Source organism: Nuphar pumila, chromosome 6 (genome assembly GCF_984573655.1).
Source record: "Nuphar pumila chromosome 6, dmNupPumi1.hap1.1, whole genome shotgun sequence".
Taxonomy (NCBI): Eukaryota; Viridiplantae; Streptophyta; class Magnoliopsida; order Nymphaeales; family Nymphaeaceae; genus Nuphar; species Nuphar pumila.
The window spans coordinates 132,061,984-132,084,073 of NC_143254.1; the positions used below are offsets into that span (position 1 = coordinate 132,061,984).

A 22,090-nucleotide genomic window follows, 5' to 3' on the forward strand; every position below is an offset into this window, starting at 1 on the left:
ATACTCGGGTAAGAATTGAAGAAGCCAGACATGGGAAAAGAAATTGATATTCCTTTTTATTAGAGCTGATCTATAAACTGCAAAGTCCCAAGGGATCGAAAGGAGTGGTCTGAGGCTTTGATAAATGAATACTTCGTGTGGTGAGTGTTTTTATCCAACTACAGAGGGATCACTGCAGTTGGAAACCACATATAAGAACCATTCGGAAGCTTGGAAATCAATAATTTGCATTTGTCGGAATTATTATCATTGAGATCTGCAAGAACAAACCCAAAAATACAAACAAACGACACACAAGCAATCAGTTCGCAACCGACACAGCTCAAACTTCTGTATCTGACCGGATTGGAAAATCTAGACCTTGAAGTGCAGGTACATTTTCAAAATCTTCCTGTGAGTAAAGTGGCAGAAGCCAATATGCTCTTTTCATGCCAAACACCTGCAAGAGCAATCCAAAAATTAAATGACACCAACATAAAAAACAGAAGCAGAGACAATGTTATCCATAGGATCCCAAGTGCCTGGATAAATCAAAATTTGATTCTATCTATTCTCTTTTCTAAATTACATTGACCGTGAGAAGTTGAAGCTGCACAGATTATTTGAATAGTTCCCACTATCATCAAACAAGGAGAAAAAATGGAATGAGCGTGGGGGTAATAATTCCATATTGATCTGAACCAACCCATATGCTTCCTCTCATGATTTGGAGCAAGATGGATGATGCCTGAAAATCCAATTCATGGATAAATGTCCAGAATGACTAACCAATACATATCTTGGAAGTATTCTGCAGCAGAATCTTAGTCCGAATATAAATAAAAGGATGTTTTATGAAAGTCAGTTGGTTAAAGAAAGCTAAGGTAAGATAACAGCATCCCTTGATCTACATTGTGGCCAAGTAGCATTACCCACATACTCTGTAGCTCAGCCATTCTGAACATGAATTTGGCCATAGTGGCGGTTGTCTACCTACCTGGAAGTAATGGATTCTTATCTCATTCTGACCCTTAATCGACAGAAATGTAAAGGAGGTTTGAAAGTTCTATTACCTGTTCCACATTCTTCTTCTTGCCCAGGTCATATTTCCATCTGATCGCCGCTCTTTTCTCATAAACCTATAAAGGGTCTGTTATTAATACAGAAACAAACCAGGGAGGAATAAACAAAAAATATAAAGCAAGATTTACCTCAATAGTTGTAGTATTGCTTAACAAAAGAGATGAATGCAAGATCACAAAACCAAGAAGGCTGAGGGCAAATGCTAAATTAATTACTGCACAAAGAGAGAGAACAATGGTTCAAAGCAGTAGCAATTACAGCAACCTTGAAATTCAAGGTATCTAGGTAAGAAGCTTACCAAAAGTAAGGAAGATGACAGCAAGGTTGCCAGGAGAGTCGGAATGATCTTTAACCTCCCCAAAGAACCTGATGAACTGGGGTAGAAGTACCAGCGTGTCCAATGTGGTCTCCAGAAATGTATACAGCTGTAAGAAAATACACATTTGCAAGTACCAATAAGGAGATTGACAATAGAGCACGTAACACTGTATCCTCATCAGCAGTAACTTCAAGCAATAAATTTGGAAAGATTATTCAAACAAATGCATATGAAACAAGATCTCAACAATAAACCAGTTGTACAAGTGAATGTTAATAAAGACTAGCATTCCATGTATTATTGTTTTCACTGGAAAGAGAGGAAAATTATATTGACAAAATCAAAGGCCATCATTAAACTTACAACGGACATTGAGTTCTTTATTCATCATTTTATTCTTTTATCCAAATATAGCCCAAGACATCTTCATTATATAAACCCAATTTAATATTCTTTCAAATTTAACTCACTTTACTGAAGCAACCTTACAAAGGAATGGGCATCGATCTCAAGAACTGTGACCATGAAATGGTGGGCTCTAGGTGTAAACTTGTGACTGACTCAGGTCTCCAGCCTAAACTGTTTTGACACAGCCACCTACACCAAGCATCTACTAAGTATATCAAGTTTCAGAGATTCTTTAAGCACTTCACATTGAGGATTTCATCAAGCTGACTGAGCCGTTAAAAATAGTCACCTTGTTGTAGCCTGCAGCGGCAGTCGGCCAAATACCCAAAGACCCCTTAATAGAAGGCTATGATCTTTTTAATGAAACAGACCTCAGTTAATGGGAATTCCATGATACGGATCCTGGGTCACAGCCCAAAGTAGAGAACAGTGTACACAATGAATGACTCATTTAGGCCACCCGAATCAGTAGAGGACTCAGTCAAGTCTTGAACGAGTCCATAGGACCATGAACTCTAGTACCTACATTGATATCTAACCTTAAACCCAAATATTGCAACCAAATACATCTGACACACACACACACACACACACACACACACATATATATATATATATATATATATATATATATATATATGTATTGCCTATTCTTCAAAAATGTACTAGTTTTGGTTTACAAAAATTTCAAAGGGAAACCAGACAAAAGGTGTTTATAGACACTATGTAACATGGGTGCCTCTGTACTATTGAAGCACCCATGTCGACACTGCTGGGTGCGGGTGCGTCTGTTAAATTATATGTATAAGACTATAATACCCGATAGGGGGTATTATAGTCTTTTCACATTGTTTATTAAACAATGTTTTTCTTCCTTTTTATTTTTCTTTTCTTTTTTCTTTTTTTATTTCTTTTATTTTTTGTTTTTGGATTCACGCCAAAAGGGACCCCCACAATAGAGTCGTTGGGGGCTCCCAACGACTCTTTGGGAGCCCCCATTTTGGCTCCTTTTTCAGCCCTCTCATTTTGTATAAATAGGGGTGAGACCCCATTGTATTCCTTAAGCATTTTATGCTCACTCTTTCAATAAAAGTCTTTTTTATTTTAGTTGTGCTTTTTATAAAGCTTGTGTTTGTGTTGTCCCATAGTGGACTTGTGTATTGCTCTCTTTTGATATTCCTCCATTGTTGGTGATTTTGAATGCATTTTTGCATTCTCTATATTTCCGCATACTTCATTACAGCGTCACCCGACACACCTGGGTGCGAGTCAACAAGTGAGGGAGTGGTTAACCCCACACCCGAGATCAACATTGACTAAGTCCAAAGTTGTTCAAATTTAAAAAACAAAGTTAAAAATCTAAAAAAACTTATAATTGTGCGAAAGTGTATGTGTATAATGTGTATAAGTCATTTGTACATGCAATCTAATAGAAAACACTTTTTCACATTTTCCACTTTTTTTGTAAACTTAACCTTATAAATGTGATCTATATAGTTTGTTCAGTAGAAAACGAGTCTTAGCTCATGTTTTTGCAACATGTAAGTTGGCTTTTTCAAGGGCTTTAAAAATCAATGACCCACAATGTACCAATTCATGGCTCATAAAATCATATTTTTACATAGAAAAAAAGGATCCATATTGTGATCCCTAGCAAACAAACCATGCTTAACACATCTATGAGGTCAGATTGAGTGGATACAACTTGCAGCTATGTTTTTTCAACTAGATTATACACAGAGTAAACAGTACCATATATATATATATATATATATATATATAGATAGTTTTTTTAAATTGTCGCATCACATTCTTTGCAGCTGTAGCCGCACCCACACCTATGTGACATTTTTTTTTATTGGCTAGCTGGGGTTAGGCAGACTCACCCACCGGATTACAATCAGACACATTACAACGTGTATGGATTTGGGAACCATTCACCTGCACCTATGTGACAGAGATTGCCTATTATAAGAAATATCCAGCAGTTTAGTAAATCTGCAAGTGCCTTAATGATATGAAGTTAGCTATACTAAAAACGAAGTTAACCATCAAGTTACCTTGACAGAGGGACACACATACAAGTACATAAAATGATACCCTAGCAAGGTAGGGTCTTCAAGAACCTAGCAGCCCACAAACTAACAACCTGGCAGACCATGATCTACCACATGATTGTAGTAACCATTGTTTACACAAACAGGAAAAAATATTTTACATTTAAATAATCATTTTTTTCACAAATTTGGCCAAAAAAGGGAACCCTAAGTGGTCCTTTATTGATTGGTCATGGTTGTAGTAATATCCACCTTCTACAACTTATTCAGTCACTTCTAACTACATAAAACAACGAACTACTGCCATATCCATTAACATGTTCATTTAATAGAAGCCATTGAAAGAGAAGCTATGCAGAATCCCCTCGTGCAAGATTATTCTACAAAATAAAAATTATGTATTATGCAACTTCACAAATGAACAAATGATTAATAACAATCTCAACATTTCTCCACAGGTATCTAAGCAATTAAAAGTGAAATATAAACCAAACTTAGTTGATTACCAGGAAAAGAAGAAAGAATTTGTAGTTTCGTGCACCAACACAGTTGACAACCCATACACAATGGTGATCCATCTTCAGTACACATCTTTGACCTTCAACCACAACAATGTGAAATTGAATGTTTTCCAAAACAAACTACTACTATTTAATATTTGTTTTAAATAAAGCTGGATATTAAGCAGCTTTATAATGGAAGTGGATTCTTATAACATCTTCTCACAATGAAAATTCACAAAGAGCCAAGAATTGGTCGCAAAGCAACTTCTCCAAAGCTGGAACTGGAAAGCATAACAGTTTGCAAAGGAGGTGATATCGTATGTCAAACAATGTCTTAAGTATTTTACAAACAAAAAGTGCTTGTGGACTACAACAATTAGACTATGGAATCCAGAGAATTAATAAACTTGTTCAGTCAAAATACTAGAAGAAAAACCCCAGGTCTATAGAGTGGGATGTGAAAATACATGTTGAATGAGGATCTTACTAATGTCCTAAATAGCTGACCAAGTTTTTGACTTTTTTCGTCTATACATAGACTTGTAATAGAGGCCATGTCACAAGGACTCGGCCAACTGGGTGCCGCACCAAAGTCGACGCGGGTGCGCATGCGGGTGCGGCACCCGGTGCGGTCAACCTGACCCTCGGTGCGGTCAACACACCCAGGGTCATTTATGTCCAACTTTTGGACTATATATATATATATATTTTTTTTTTTTTGCTGCACCCCCGCACCAAGTTTTTTGAAAGTGCTGCACCCCCACACTCGCACCCATGTGACATAGAATAGAGGCCTATTAAGAAGGCTCTTTTTTGTCCACTTTGTAAATCAAATAGTAAAAGATTATAAAAGGAGAGGGCACGATAGTGCAACTACCTCTCTCATTCTTTTTCATCTTAACTCTCTTCTACTTCAATCTCCTTCTCCTCCTTCCATTCTCTTTTTTTTGTTATTGCATTCAAAAACTGAAGCGAGGCGTAAGCCTCGAGGAGTAAAGCGTAATCCTCAATTTTTTTAATTTAAAAAATTCCTTTAAAAATATATACAAATATAAATAAAAGAAATGCAACATACCAACATTTCACAATTGAAAAAATCATATTTTTACATTATTACAATTGAAAAAATCATGTGGGTCTCACATAGTCATGGGGTTCTTTGGCTCTTCCATGACTGTACCATAGGTATGCACACTAGTGGAGTACCATGAAAATCATAAATTCATGATTTGCCAAACATAGCAAATACTCCCACTTTTCATGTGCATTATCACATATTGATCACTACCTGATCATTTTAAATCAGTATAACCGGATTCAATAGTTATCCAACACCATTTAGCATTTTATGCATGAAAACAAAAATATCTCTTCATGCATTTATACAAACATACCATAGGGAGCATTGTCATTTAGCATTATATACACATAAATATCTTCACATGCATGTGTAAAATTATAATTCCGCTCTCACTTTTTCAATGCATTGCATTTAAGCAATATTTGTATTAAGCCATGATATCATGTGGTTTTACATACACTAATTGGATTTCTCCTTCATGATATATCCCTATCATGAGGTTATTCGCAAACTAGGTTGTTTTTTCATCATAAAGTAAGTCATAAATCCTATACCCAAATCCAATTTAGATATGCACCAGATCCAGTATAGCATTTGGATATGCCAAATATGATAAGCCAATTACCAGGCTTTAATCAAACCGCAAGTTTGAATATTTAAGTTCAAATCCATTACCGGATCCACATATATATATATATATATATCCAATTTTATTGCATTTGAAGGATTCCATATCCAAATCCGACTTCAGATGTTATCTATCAAGTCCAACACGATTCATATTAAAATAGATCTTTATACAAGCTTAAATAAAACCATGGATCTTACAGGATTTGACCATAAACCAAATTCATATTCGAAACCATATATTTTAAATATCAATGGATCCATATTACACATCCAGTATTCTACTTATCTGGATCTGACCGTGTAAACCTTGGATCCATACAAAATATATATCATTATTAGATCCAAATATCTCCCTGATACTATCCAAATTCAACATGGATCAAATCTAGATCCATATAATATATGTATATATTTAGATTTGTCTGTGGACCAATTCTGGATCCATAGCCCATATATGCTTATTCGGATCCATCACAAAACTGGATAAAACTAGATCCATAATCTGTATCCTGGCATAACACTCAACCAGATCCAATCATAAATCTTGAATCAAATCAAGATCCATATTCTATATATACTTAACTGGATTCAAAATATGAATCAAATCTAGATCCATATCTCATATCCGAATATCTGAAACAAACACTAGATTTGTTCAAGTTCAACAAGATCCAATAACAAAGTCTAGATCCAAAACTAATTCAACTGGATATATACTAAAAAAATTTAAACTATCCAGATCCATTCAATATTGCTTTATTGGATCTAACTGGGTCTATGTTACCTTACTAGATCCAAACATCAGATCTAATACCGATCAGATCCAATCTTGAACTAGATATAAGATCAAATAGATCAGAGTCCAATATTGACCCAAACAACAAATATTACAATTAAACTTGATCTATATAAAAGAAAATTGGATCAAACCATACTAGATCCAGATATTAACACGAACCAAAACATAAACATAATATTAAGCATAAACAATGCAATAACTTAAAGAACTTCTGGATCCAAAAGTTTTACCGGATCCAACAAGGTCTTTTACGAAAACACATGTATGAGGTCAGATTGAGTGGATACAACTTGCAGCTATGTTTTTTCAACTAGATTATACACAGAGTAAACAGTACCATATATATATATATATATATATATATATATAGATAGTTTTTTTAAATTGTCGCATCACATTCTTTGCAGCTGTAGCCGCACCCACACCTATGTGACATTTTTTTTTATTGGCTAGCTGGGGTTAGGCAGACTCACCCACCGGATTACAATCAGACACATTACAACGTGTATGGATTTGGGAACCATTCACCTGCACCTATGTGACAGAGATTGCCTATTATAAGAAATATCCAGCAGTTTAGTAAATCTGCAAGTGCCTTAATGATATGAAGTTAGCTATACTAAAAACGAAGTTAACCATCAAGTTACCTTGACAGAGGGACACACATACAAGTACATAAAATGATACCCTAGCAAGGTAGGGTCTTCAAGAACCTAGCAGCCCACAAACTAACAACCTGGCAGACCATGATCTACCACATGATTGTAGTAACCATTGTTTACACAAACAGGAAAAAATATTTTACATTTAAATAATCATTTTTTTCACAAATTTGGCCAAAAAAGGGAACCCTAAGTGGTCCTTTATTGATTGGTCATGGTTGTAGTAATATCCACCTTCTACAACTTATTCAGTCACTTCTAACTACATAAAACAACGAACTACTGCCATATCCATTAACATGTTCATTTAATAGAAGCCATTGAAAGAGAAGCTATGCAGAATCCCCTCGTGCAAGATTATTCTACAAAATAAAAATTATGTATTATGCAACTTCACAAATGAACAAATGATTAATAACAATCTCAACATTTCTCCACAGGTATCTAAGCAATTAAAAGTGAAATATAAACCAAACTTAGTTGATTACCAGGAAAAGAAGAAAGAATTTGTAGTTTCGTGCACCAACACAGTTGACAACCCATACACAATGGTGATCCATCTTCAGTACACATCTTTGACCTTCAACCACAACAATGTGAAATTGAATGTTTTCCAAAACAAACTACTACTATTTAATATTTGTTTTAAATAAAGCTGGATATTAAGCAGCTTTATAATGGAAGTGGATTCTTATAACATCTTCTCACAATGAAAATTCACAAAGAGCCAAGAATTGGTCGCAAAGCAACTTCTCCAAAGCTGGAACTGGAAAGCATAACAGTTTGCAAAGGAGGTGATATCGTATGTCAAACAATGTCTTAAGTATTTTACAAACAAAAAGTGCTTGTGGACTACAACAATTAGACTATGGAATCCAGAGAATTAATAAACTTGTTCAGTCAAAATACTAGAAGAAAAACCCCAGGTCTATAGAGTGGGATGTGAAAATACATGTTGAATGAGGATCTTACTAATGTCCTAAATAGCTGACCAAGTTTTTGACTTTTTTCGTCTATACATAGACTTGTAATAGAGGCCATGTCACAAGGACTCGGCCAACTGGGTGCCGCACCAAAGTCGACGCGGGTGCGCATGCGGGTGCGGCACCCGGTGCGGTCAACCTGACCCTCGGTGCGGTCAACACACCCAGGGTCATTTATGTCCAACTTTTGGACTATATATATATATATATTTTTTTTTTTTTGCTGCACCCCCGCACCAAGTTTTTTGAAAGTGCTGCACCCCCACACTCGCACCCATGTGACATAGAATAGAGGCCTATTAAGAAGGCTCTTTTTTGTCCACTTTGTAAATCAAATAGTAAAAGATTATAAAAGGAGAGGGCACGATAGTGCAACTACCTCTCTCATTCTTTTTCATCTTAACTCTCTTCTACTTCAATCTCCTTCTCCTCCTTCCATTCTCTTTTTTTTGTTATTGCATTCAAAAACTGAAGCGAGGCGTAAGCCTCGAGGAGTAAAGCGTAATCCTCAATTTTTTTAATTTAAAAAATTCCTTTAAAAATATATACAAATATAAATAAAAGAAATGCAACATACCAACATTTCACAATTGAAAAAATCATATTTTTACATTATTACAATTGAAAAAATCATGTGGGTCTCACATAGTCATGGGGTTCTTTGGCTCTTCCATGACTGTACCATAGGTATGCACACTAGTGGAGTACCATGAAAATCATAAATTCATGATTTGCCAAACATAGCAAATACTCCCACTTTTCATGTGCATTATCACATATTGATCACTACCTGATCATTTTAAATCAGTATAACCGGATTCAATAGTTATCCAACACCATTTAGCATTTTATGCATGAAAACAAAAATATCTCTTCATGCATTTATACAAACATACCATAGGGAGCATTGTCATTTAGCATTATATACACATAAATATCTTCACATGCATGTGTAAAATTATAATTCCGCTCTCACTTTTTCAATGCATTGCATTTAAGCAATATTTGTATTAAGCCATGATATCATGTGGTTTTACATACACTAATTGGATTTCTCCTTCATGATATATCCCTATCATGAGGTTATTCGCAAACTAGGTTGTTTTTTCATCATAAAGTAAGTCATAAATCCTATACCCAAATCCAATTTAGATATGCACCAGATCCAGTATAGCATTTGGATATGCCAAATATGATAAGCCAATTACCAGGCTTTAATCAAACCGCAAGTTTGAATATTTAAGTTCAAATCCATTACCGGATCCACATATATATATATATATATATCCAATTTTATTGCATTTGAAGGATTCCATATCCAAATCCGACTTCAGATGTTATCTATCAAGTCCAACACGATTCATATTAAAATAGATCTTTATACAAGCTTAAATAAAACCATGGATCTTACAGGATTTGACCATAAACCAAATTCATATTCGAAACCATATATTTTAAATATCAATGGATCCATATTACACATCCAGTATTCTACTTATCTGGATCTGACCGTGTAAACCTTGGATCCATACAAAATATATATCATTATTAGATCCAAATATCTCCCTGATACTATCCAAATTCAACATGGATCAAATCTAGATCCATATAATATATGTATATATTTAGATTTGTCTGTGGACCAATTCTGGATCCATAGCCCATATATGCTTATTCGGATCCATCACAAAACTGGATAAAACTAGATCCATAATCTGTATCCTGGCATAACACTCAACCAGATCCAATCATAAATCTTGAATCAAATCAAGATCCATATTCTATATATACTTAACTGGATTCAAAATATGAATCAAATCTAGATCCATATCTCATATCCGAATATCTGAAACAAACACTAGATTTGTTCAAGTTCAACAAGATCCAATAACAAAGTCTAGATCCAAAACTAATTCAACTGGATATATACTAAAAAAATTTAAACTATCCAGATCCATTCAATATTGCTTTATTGGATCTAACTGGGTCTATGTTACCTTACTAGATCCAAACATCAGATCTAATACCGATCAGATCCAATCTTGAACTAGATATAAGATCAAATAGATCAGAGTCCAATATTGACCCAAACAACAAATATTACAATTAAACTTGATCTATATAAAAGAAAATTGGATCAAACCATACTAGATCCAGATATTAACACGAACCAAAACATAAACATAATATTAAGCATAAACAATGCAATAACTTAAAGAACTTCTGGATCCAAAAGTTTTACCGGATCCAACAAGGTCTTTTACGAAAATACATGTACCAACTGGATCCAAACCTGTCAGTATGACGCTCTAGGAGGTATTCCGCTAACCAAAAGCACTTTTCTGCACAATCAGAAAAGTTAGAAAGAGTTCTACAAAAAAAAAACAGAACATTAAAAGCATAATATCTCCGAGTTAAACAGAAAACTTCAGGTGGCCTTTTGTAATTTCAGAAAACATGTCTTTGTCTCGGGTATTAACCACGAGACAGTCTTGTTTTTTGAAAATTTAAAAAACTGAAGCTTCTATTCTAAAAATAATAAAGGTACCAAAATGTAATATCACATAAAAATACGGACTAAATGTGAAAATTGATAAAAAAAAATGAGATAAAGGGTCCTCGAGTTTTCGAGAAACCCTAACCCTTTTATTTTCATTTTTTTTCTTCTCTTTTGCAGGTTTTTCTGCGGTCGGCAATGCGGCCGAGATTTCTGGCGAGAGTTCGGTGGAGATAAAACCTCGCCAGGAGATGCGGCAACTGCACCGCCTTTGGCGCAACCATCTGGGGCCACCACCTCCTAGCAGTTAGCCGGTCGAAGCCCCACTGCGATCCCTCCCCGAAGTCGCCTCGCTGTTAAGGTAGATGCAACTCCTCCTCCCTTGGAGACACCTTTCAGTTTCTCCTCCACCCTTTGCATCACCTTTCGGCCGCCGCCTCTCACCGCATTATCCACCACGCTCGACGATCCAGCCCAGAAATTTTGCCGGCTGACGGACGCTGCAGCCCAATCCGTCGGGATTTGTCTTTTGCCTAAGCCCGTTGATGTGGTTGAGCCCCAACCAGAAACAGGTGGGTTAGGGAAGAACTGAACCGTTTTTCCCCTTTTAAGAAAGGGAAAAACGCAGAGGAGGTAAATATGGAAGACGGGGGCGACTGTCGTCGCCTCGACGTCGTCCTGGTAGAAGACCCGAAGCATCATGCACATTGTGTTCTCCTTCATCGCGGTCGTCCCCGTCTGAAGCGCCCGAACGAGGGCCTGGGCCGCACCTGCGCCCACGATCCGGTCTTCTGCTAATTTGGGCTTCCTCTGTAGCCAAAAAGTAGCCCGCTCGATCGAGCGCAGCCATCGATATTCCGCCTCTACACCCACTCTAACGGGAAGATTTGGTTTGGATTCACGCTACCTCTTACACCAGCAGTAGAGAGGCGTCCGACTCCATAACAGCCACTGCCATGGATTCCGACAACCGTCGGCCTCCGGTACTGGGGGATCTTCCCACCCTCTGACAACGTCGCCGCCCTCCGACTGTTGTCGATCAGCCAGGTCCTTCTTCACCTTGAGCGATTCTGAAGGATTGTGTTGCTCTCTCGTATCTGCTTCAGTGTTTTTATCTCCTCCTTGCCGTTGAAAGCATCTGACCTCCGACGAATGGTGTCCGGCAGCCTGTTGATCCTCAGCCTCTTCCGGCCTCATCTACTTGTAGTGCGAGTCGGATTCCGACATCTCACTCGTCATCCAGGAGTTTCTTTCCCCAGTAGGAGATGATGTCTCTAGGCTTCGCCTGGTTCCGCCACGAGACCTTCCCGATAATGGCTTGTTCCCTTGGTCTCCGCTGAAGAGGTCGGTCGATGCTCCGATGGGTGATTCTCCCCTCCCTCTGTCTCTCTCTTTTTTTTTTTACTTACTCCCGTAAAAGAACAGAACTCGCTCAAAAGGGGGCGGCAACTGCACCGCCTTCGGCGCAACCTTCCAGGGCCACCATCTCTCGACGGAGGATTTGACCATCCTGGTGCTCCTCTGACGGCATGGGGAGGCAACACCACCTCTCTGGCAGTAGTTGATCGGACCTTGGTGGGGTTTCAGCAGCTAGGAGAAGAAGAAGACGTCGAGTGGGCTAACCTTTGGTGAACCACCGTCGCACACTTCAAAGCTCAATAGACAGCGTCTGGCACCCTTTCAGGCTTACCCGACCAACTCTGATGCCTCCTTCCAACAATGACGGTAGCAGAACGGCTACCTCTCAGCAGCAACACCGACTACTCCGTGGGCCACCTCCTGCAACGACCTCCTTTCAGCAATGCAAGCAGCACCCACTCCGACGAAGACCCCTTCTTAGTCTCTTTTTTTCTGTTGTTCCTGCTCTCTGCAGACAGATTGCCCGATTTTTTTTCCTTCGTTGCGAGCGAGGGCGGAGAGTTTTCTTTCACAACGTCCAGAGTCGGAGGATTGGTGGTTTGTGCGGCTGTGCCGGTCCACTTGGTTATGCCGAAGCGGCCAGGGGTCGAGCTTGAGGGGGGAATATGCAAGAAGAAGCCCTAATCCTGGGCCTCCCATCAACGTCAGGATTTTCTACTAGGGAGGCCGCCGCTGGTGGTATGTCCTCCATCGGAGAATAAGAGTCCAGGAGAAGAACTGGTACGAGCCACCGCAGCCCCAACCATAGGTCTCTCCACCGGTGGTAGCGGTGCCTCCGGCCTACTGGGCACCGCCAATGCCGGATAGGCATGCACTGATGCCGGATCAAGTGGTGTACCCCTCTTGTTCCGTCCGGCTGATGACCGGTCCAGCGGTGGGCCATGGCTACTACACTGCCCCCGGCGAAGATGATGTCCCAAGCCACAACCTCCCCCTTCTGTTGGGCTCATTGGTGATCAATACGAGGTGGGTCCAAGGATGGGCCACCCGTACCCAAAGGCAGCGGTGTGCCAGGGCGTTGATTTGATCTCCTAGTGATCAAGGATAAGTTTATGTGCACACCGGAAACTTGGCTCTGATACCACTGTAGGTTTTAGGATCAGGGTGTGCGTATAGAGGACTCGAGGTGAAGAGAAGATGATTGTGAAGTTGATTAACGGTCTGCATCAGAGGAGATCCTTAAACCTCTTCAGTAGTACTCTGCAGAGGCAGGGGCTGAAGAATTTAACCTCCCCTAGGTAGCCGTTATCCAGCTTAATTGTTCCATTAGATTCCCAAACATGTGGAGAATCCAATGTGTAATGGACCCCACCATGATCCTGGTGGTACATATCTCAATGGCCCACTAAGTGGATCATTGGATTCCGTGTGAGACTCATTTGGCCACATTGGATCCATACCAGGATCCAACAGTAAGTGTGGGGGAAGCGCGCTTCCCATAAAAGAGAAGTGTGTTTCCTATAAAAGGGAAGCACGCTTCCCATAAAAAGGAAACGCGCTTCCCAAAAAAGGAAAACACTTCCTTATATGTTTCGGAAGCACGATGTTTCGCGCTTCTGAAACACGCTTCAGGGAAGCGTGCTTCCCCATATGCCTAGGCGCTTCCGATAACTCTGGTGTATACACAGACTTTTAAGGTCTATTAAGAAGGCGCTTTTTTGTCCACTTTGTACCTCAAATAGTAAAAGATTATAAAAGAAAAGAGGGCATGATAGGGCAACTCCCACTCATTCTTTTTCCTCTTAACTCTCTTCTACTTCCATCTCCTTCTCCTTCTATTCTCTCTTTGTTCTTGTGTTCATTTTCTACAAGTTCTACAGGATAAAAGGACTCACAGAGGGGACATGACACTGCTAAGAATACAATATCATAAAGAGTTGTTGTGGGAAACACAATTGGCATTTATGTCTTGTAGAATGTCCAATTAACATGAAATAACTAAACTACATTGACTGTATCATCACACCCACATAGCACAAAAGATCAACAAATTCTTTGAAAGAGAGATTGCACTAGCTTGCAAAGTCTTCAAATTCCAAAATTGGTGAACGAAACTAAAAACAAGACAATGAACGTCAAGGTTCCAACATTAAGAAAATATTTTATCTGTCAACATTCAAGCTCTGGTCTTCCAGCTGAGAAAAAAATGGACTACAGTTTCACTAAGTCCCAAGTTTCTAAGAGTGTATGCAGCGAGAGAACCGCAACCTTAGCTTTGATGAGTACCGACGTGAGGCGTTGGTGCAGTGAAGGAATCGATGTTGTCTCGTTAACAGGTTGTCGTTGGCTGCTCCTTTCAATGAACAGTCATGCAACATATAATAATGCAGAAACAACGTGAAGCAAAGAAAGGCGCGGTTTCACATAATGGGTACCGGTGTTGACGCACTTTCGGTGCAGCAAAAGGGGTCGATGCTGAGACACTAATGGGGCTGACGTTGATGCTACTCGGTCAGCACACAACCCACATTAATGGGTGCTGACGTGATGTAGTGAGGAGATCATATTGCATGTGACGCAACGAAGGTTGCTGGTAACGATGCACGTTGCTGTTGTAGAGATGAGATTCACGACTGCTGCAGTCGTGCAGTATGCTGCGAATGCTAACAAGAAAACCACCGTTGGTTGAACCGTGGTTGGCTTTATTTCAATAATAGTTCAATATAACATGAAAAGGAAACAATGCCTAACAGAGATTAAACAGAATGACTGAAAAGGGATAAAGAAATAAACAAGCAATAAAGACTGCTACAAAACTGACGTGACAGAGAAGAAATAAAAAATAAACAAAAAAACTGCAGGAAGGCAATAGTAAATGACATTCTGAAACTTCAAGGCTGTTGCACGCAACCCTAGGAGAGGGTTTTTATAATTGCTGGTGGATCCGGGTCTCGGGTCCAGTCTGGGACCCGGATCGTCTTCATACTGCTGTTGGGTCTGTGACGTTCCGGACCTGCTCTGCATCATTCTCCCCTGGTTGGGAACAAGTCAGCTCTGACGACTTGTTGTCTCCTCAGTAAACATATAAATCAGACACATTGAAGATAGGCAACATGTATCGATATTCCTGGACGTCTCCAAATCAAAGCTTGTAGATTGGTTTTGAAGCTGACCATCTATACCATATGCTATTGAACCCCATGGAAGCACAAGCTGAATTTATGTCCCTCCAGTACGTGGTCTTAGGGGTGTGGCTAAAATACCAATGATACAATCTTGCTTACCAAAAACTGAACCACCTCATGGAAACTTCACTATATCTGCCCCGGATGCATAGTGGCTCTGCTCACCGTCCATAGAGAAATCCCCGTTCAGGATCTTGTTCCCAAAAGCAACCCCAAACGGCTTCAAAAGATGAATTATTGTTGGAAAGTTCAATGTTCTGTAAAGAGGCCCGTCATTCCCAATTGCCGAAACCATAATAGTATTATTTGCAGTCAACTCCCAAACCGTTTCGACAAATGGAAGGTCTAAGTAATCAGGTCCACCAATACGCAAATTTAAGACATCCATATTTGTTGCAATGGCATAATTGAATGCATCAAGAAACCATGATGGATATGACACCATCTGCTGGATGGTCGTGCAACCGACATCCCTGTGCAGGCCCGCCTCAATGTCATTCGGTTGCACGACAGCTTGTCGGACGTTTTGTTGGACTGGTTCGATCGCCATCGCACTCGGGAGGCCAACAGCATTGACGCCCAATCCACCACTCGTTTTCAGCATGGACATTGCGTGCGTCTTCCCCGATGGCTCGAGGACCATGAGCCGATCTTCAAGTCCATCCATACGTTTTGACAGTCCGGCTACATCCTTGTCTAGGCGTAGCAGATCTTCCTGGATTTTTGTCCCGTATCATCGGATCTTCGTTGTCGGTCTCCTCTCGCGTCTTCCCGCTCGTAGGATCGTCCCTCACTTCTTGCGACATGCCGTTGACCAAAGAAGAGGGGTTGGGCTCTGATACCATTTTGATGCAGCGAGAAAACCACAACCTTAGCTTTGATGAGTATCGATGTGAGGGGCGTTGGTGCAGTGAAGGAATCAGTGCTGTCTCGTTAACAGGCTGTCGTTGGCTGCTCCTTTCAATGCACAGTCGTGCAACATATAATAACGCAGAAACAACGTGAAGCGAAGAAAGGCTCGGTTTCACGTAATGGGTACTGGTGTTGACGCACTTTCGATACAGTGAAAGGGGTCGATGCTGAGACACTAATGGGGCTGATGTTGATGCTACTCGGTCAGCACACAGCCCACGTTAATAGGTGCCGACGTGATGCAATGAGGAGATCGGATTGCACGTGACGCAATGAAGGTTGCTGGTAACGATGCACGTTGGTGCTGCAGAGATAAGATTCACGACTGCTGCAGTCGTGCAGTATGTTGCGAATGCTAACAAGAAAACCACCATTGGTGGAACCGTGGTTGGCTTTATTTCAATAACAATTCAATATAACATAGAAAGGAAATAGTGCTTAACAGAGATTTAACAGAATGACTGAAAAGGGATAAAGAAATAAACAAGCAATAAAGACTGCTGCAAAACTGAGACTGTTGCAAAACTGACGTGACAGAGAAGAAATAAAAAATAAAGAAAAAAACTGTAGGAAGGCAATAGTAAATGACGTATTCTGAAACTTCAAGGCTGCTGCATGCAACCCTAGGAGAGGGTTTTTATAGTTGCTGGTGGATCCGGGTCTCGGGTCCAATCTGGGACCTGGTTGGGACCCGGATCGTCTTCATACTGTTGTTGGGTCTGTGACGTCTGGGACGTTCCGAACCTGCTCTGCATCAGTATAGGAGGGTAATCGTTATTTGCAACTTGAAAAGGTAATGAAAATAATTGCATTTCGTTATGTCGGGAGATTTATTCAATATACACCTTGTTTTATTCCACTGTGATGGATCTATTAAATTTCAGGTCTATTTCATTAGGGATGCAAACCGTTCGGATTTCGGATCAGAAATACATAGGGGAGTCAGATCCGGAACAACCAAAATTTGCAAAAGCCCCGTCCTGAATCCGAACCGTTTGCAACCCTATGTTTCATAACTCATCACGAGTGGAACTTTTCAATGATACTATACAAAATTTCAGTTATAAAATACATCTTATTTGCAATCAATATTTTCAAGGAATACTTTTTTATTGCTAGTTCTTTCACTATATGTACACTGCCATTCTTCCTGTTAGTTTTTAAATGTTCTCTATCTTCTGGTGTCCCAACATCACAGAGCACCTAAAGACACAATAAAAAATGCTCCATTAAACACAAGAAGTCCAATTTGGACAGTGTTTAAACCAAAGTTGTCAGTTTGGGAAACGAGACCGGCAAGCGATTCGGGAAGCGAGGCACTTCCAAAATTTCAGGAAGCGGGAAGCGGGAGAGGACTTAGAAGCGAACCAAGAATCGTCTCGGAAGCGACCTAGGAAGCGAATCGGAAGTGACCTAGAAAGCGAGGGGGAAGTGAAAAAAGAGAAAAAAGTAAGAAAATTTAAAAAAAAACAAAAACAAAAAAATGAAAAAATAAGGAGAAGCGAGAGGGAAGCGCACTTCTCCTAAATTGGGTATTCCCAATTTTTTTTGTGCTTTCCCGCCCATTGCAGAAGCGCCATGTTTCATGCTTCTGAAATGTGCTTCGGTGAAGCACACTTCCCCATATGCTATGGCGCTTCCTGTAACCCTGGTTTAAACTATGTTCCTGTCTCAAGATATCAAATTCAGCAAATGTATATATTGATGAATCACAAGTGGATTAATAGTAGAACATCAAGGAGAGATATATGAAGCAATGAGAGTGTAATGGCATACAAACAGAGCAATGATGACAGCGAGGTGGCTTGATATTCTGGCAGTGATTGCAATAGCCCAATCCATGTCTTTGAGCCATCTCACTGGATGGTGACCATGCAGAAGACCTGATTTCTTGGTCTGGATACTCTGAAGAGGCTGTCGAACTTGCAACCTCAGGATTTTCCTCCGCTAAAGGCTGCCAATCTTGAGGGACAGAACCAGGATCTGTAAAAACTACCTTAAAATAGCTCCATAACAACAAGAAAAGCTGCACCATACAGTTTCCATCATGTTAATAAAAAAATTACAGGATTAAGAGCAAAAATAACACAAACCTAAATATTGCTACAAGCAATTTGAAGCACCATGATAGGAATGTTCAGCTATTTTAGAATAATAGAATTAGAAGGGAATAAAAGGGCTAATCTTAGCCTGCAAGGCTGGATGTTTTGCCGCAACTTGTTGAGGCTACAAGTTGTATCAATGTCATATCCAGCACATTCCTATCTAACAAACAATATACACATCTCGTCTTGTTGAATATTCTGCCACTTGAATGTTGAGGTTATGACTTATGATTTGTTCTCGAACGTTGCATTGCATCCACAATACTATCGTAACTTAGATAGAGACAAACTTTTCCAACCACAACATACCAAATATGCAGGTTCGATCAATTTTAACAAGGGCAGGTTTAGGCACTTGACAAATGCACCCAAAACATTTTGGCCATCAATTTTCACTATTAGTGATTCTGAGACGATCATAACTAATCATTGTTTGAATTCCAGTAAGAGGGATGTGTTTTGACCAACTTGTGCTGTATTAGACTGTTGTTCCAGTACCCACGCTACATACAAGAGTCATGAAACCGGCTAACTCTCTCCCATTTAATCCATAACCACCTTGCAGTTTGCTTATATCATCATGTTTTACTTAGTTTTTTCTCCTTATCAATAATCAAAATAACCAATTCCAATCACTCTCTTACACCAACCCTAAGAAATTTCTGTCAAGTTCAGGCATGAATAAATACACTGTTGTATTATTTTTTTGTTTGCTTTGATTTTGTAGTAAAGTTGGATTGGTTGCTCCCTATGGAGGAATTACATTGCCCCTAATTTCTATGAACTACAGGATGCTCATTGAATGTTAAGAAAATAATCTTAGCTTATAAGACTCGAGATATTCACGAACTATTTTTCGCATTGTTTCCTTGCCTAATATAGAGTGACTGGACTCTCATGTCATCCGTGTTACAAGTTCGAATTTGCAGAATCAACAGAAAGAACCAACCAGAGTAAATAACCAAAAAAGTACCCATCAAGGAAATTTGGGTCTCCATTCGATCCCAAATCTACCAATTCATACCTACATACAACACTCTCACGAAGACATCCCAAGACCCATAAAGAAAAAGGTTACAGCAAAACGAATCTTTTGGGTCCTCTCTCTCTCTCTCTCTCTCAGCAAAACCAATCTTTTGGGTCCTCGAATTCTTCTAATTCTCTCAATCCAATGCGTTTTGGGGTCTCATTCATGGGTACCCAATTATTCTCTTGTGTACCATTGAAAGAAGATAAACTTTGGTGATTATCATTCAATAAAAGAAAGAAGAGAAGGACAAGGCAAATGGGAGGAGGGAGGGGGAGAATTACCAACAAATGGAAGACGACGATGATGACGATGGAGAGAACGGCCCTGGCACCACCGTGTCGCAGCAGTGAGCCGCAGGTGACGACGACGACGGCGTAGTAGGACACGGCGACGATGGCCACGACGAGGAGGATCATGAGGTAGCCGAGCAAGCGCAGCCCCGAGCAGAACCTGAAGAGGTTCCACGCCATCGCCGCCCGCCTCCTTCCACCTTCGTCCTGCGGAACAGCCTCTTCCAGACGTCCGACGCCAGCGCGGCCGACTCGGGCGGCGGCCAGACGGATCGGAGCGGACACGGTGAGAGAAAGTCCGCTCCTTTCCTCTTCCTACTGAAGGAAATAAGACATGAGAATTGCGTGACGGCGTTCGGACACGAACCCCAGCGCCACGTAACAGGGCACGTAATTTGGCTGCGTGCCCTGAGCGACAGTCGGACACGGTACGTACTGTACTATTTTAATATTATTAAAAAATATTTTAATAAAGGGTTATTTTTTAATTTAAAATAGTTTTTATTGATTAAAAAATAAAAATTTCGTGTCATCCTGTTGTTTTTTAGAACTTTCTAGTCGAATCCAAATTTAAATCCGGCAACATCGACTTCACGAATCATTGTGACATAACCTCTTGAGCACACTCCATGGAAACCCATTGAGATTTTACGTTGCTAGACAGTGATCGTAAGTACGACAGGCAGAGCCAACGCGACTAAGTCTGTGATCCTGGGGGGTGTAAATATGGAAAAAAAAAAAACAATGCGTCGGAGGCTCGGTCGGTGCTCCTAGCAAACTCTACCCGGTCTGGGTTCGAGCCAACTTCAATCAGGGCTATTTTGATAAACGGGCTGGGCGCGTTACTCGTGAGCTTGAAGCAATGTCGACAAACGTAGGTATGTAGGTTTTGTCGGCATGGGAAAATCTCCTTATAAATTGAAGGTTTTTCCTGATGCAGGCCCAACTTCTACATGAAATTTCACGTCACTGGACCTTTTTTTTTTAATTTCTGATATAATCCTTAGTATTTCTAACAAGATCAAATATAGTCCTTGAGCAACCTCCCTTATTTTCCAAGATGGTCCCTCTATTGGAAGTCATTCAGGTGCTTTCCTTAGACGTGGGAGTGCGCATAGAGTTTTTTTAAGACTTTAAAATCAACAACTTAGATTTTTTTTTAAATATTTATGCATCAAAAAAATCATGCTTTTTAATTGAAAAAGCATGATCCAACGATATTCATGGTTAGATTTGAGAAAAAAAGTATCAGAATTGCCTAATTCACACTCTAGTTTTCATATTCTAGTGCTATGTGAGTGTGTATGGTGCTTCTATGGTGTGGTACTATACAACCATAATTTATTTATGGGTGGTACACACTTGATTTAGGTAGATCTAACTTTTGGATGATGTTTAAGCATATTCTATGTACTTATATTTTCATGTGTTAAAGTGGACTTATTTTTATGAATTGTGAGATGCTGATTTTTCAGCGTCACAAAGTGAATCTTTTAGTGATTTGGTTGATTTAAACATGACAAAGCCTTTTAACATACTAAATAAACCATGTTAAACGCATCAGTGATTTGGTTGCTAGATCCATACAATAAAAAGTGTGTATCACTACAAGGTGTCATTATATATATATATATATATATATATATATGATACAGGATCCATGACATAGTGATAAATGAAACATTTTATCAGATTTTCTATGTTTTTTATAAATTCTGATCATACAGATGTGATCTATATACTTATTTTTATAAGAATAAGTTCTTGAAGGATTTGATTCAGACAATAAAATATTTCATTTAGCATCACATCACATCACATCACATCACATTTAATATATATATATATATATATATATATATATATATATAGAGAGAGAGAGAGAGAGAGAGAGAGAGAGAGAAATCCATAATTGTGCAACCCTTAGGTGTGCAGCTATAGTGGAACGATGGTGGTCATCCATCATCGCCCATGATAGATGTGCAAAAATGCTAAAAAAGTGTATTTTTGCGTTATTTTGAGCTTTATCAATGATCAAAAGTGTCGCTAACACCCCTAGGGAATGTGCCTGACATTAAAAATTGTTTTTTAGCTATGGTTGAAAACTGTCACTAAATCTTTTTTCACGATTTTGATATTGTTTTTATCATTTTTTGCAGGAAAAAACATTGAGCGAGGCTCCGCTGGTAGCTGCACTCGTATGGATTG

General features: G+C 39.5%; 1 protein-coding gene across 1 annotated transcript; it reads right to left on the reverse strand.

Annotated features, from left to right (window-relative positions):
• Positions 1-205: 205 nt before the first annotated feature.
• On the reverse strand, positions 206-20,176 carry LOC149836282 (putative protein S-acyltransferase 12). The gene is made up of 7 exons (XM_090009108.1): positions 19,874-20,176; positions 18,234-18,483; positions 8,010-8,101; positions 1,361-1,487; positions 1,191-1,276; positions 1,053-1,118; positions 206-439 (listed from the first exon to the last, which is right to left on the reverse strand). The coding sequence occupies exons 1-7, from the start codon at positions 20,060-20,062 to the stop codon at positions 323-325; spliced, it is 927 nt and encodes a 308-aa protein (XP_089865234.1). The 5' UTR covers positions 20,063-20,176; the 3' UTR covers positions 206-322.
• Positions 20,177-22,090: the final 1,914 nt, after the last annotated feature.

Bases quoted from the DNA above. Each gene is read 5' to 3' on its own strand.
- LOC149836282 (XM_090009108.1), bottom strand. From the start codon at position 20,062: ATGGCGTGGAACCTCTTCAGGTTCTGCTCGGGGCTGCGCTTGCTCGGC. The intron at 1,119-1,190 runs GTAAATCTTGCT...GACCCTTTATAG, and splicing joins GCAATACTACAACTATTGAG to GTTTATGAGAAAAGAGCGGC. The intron at 440-1,052 runs GTAATAGAACTT...TTGCTCTTGCAG, and splicing joins AGAAGAAGAATGTGGAACAG to GTGTTTGGCATGAAAAGAGC.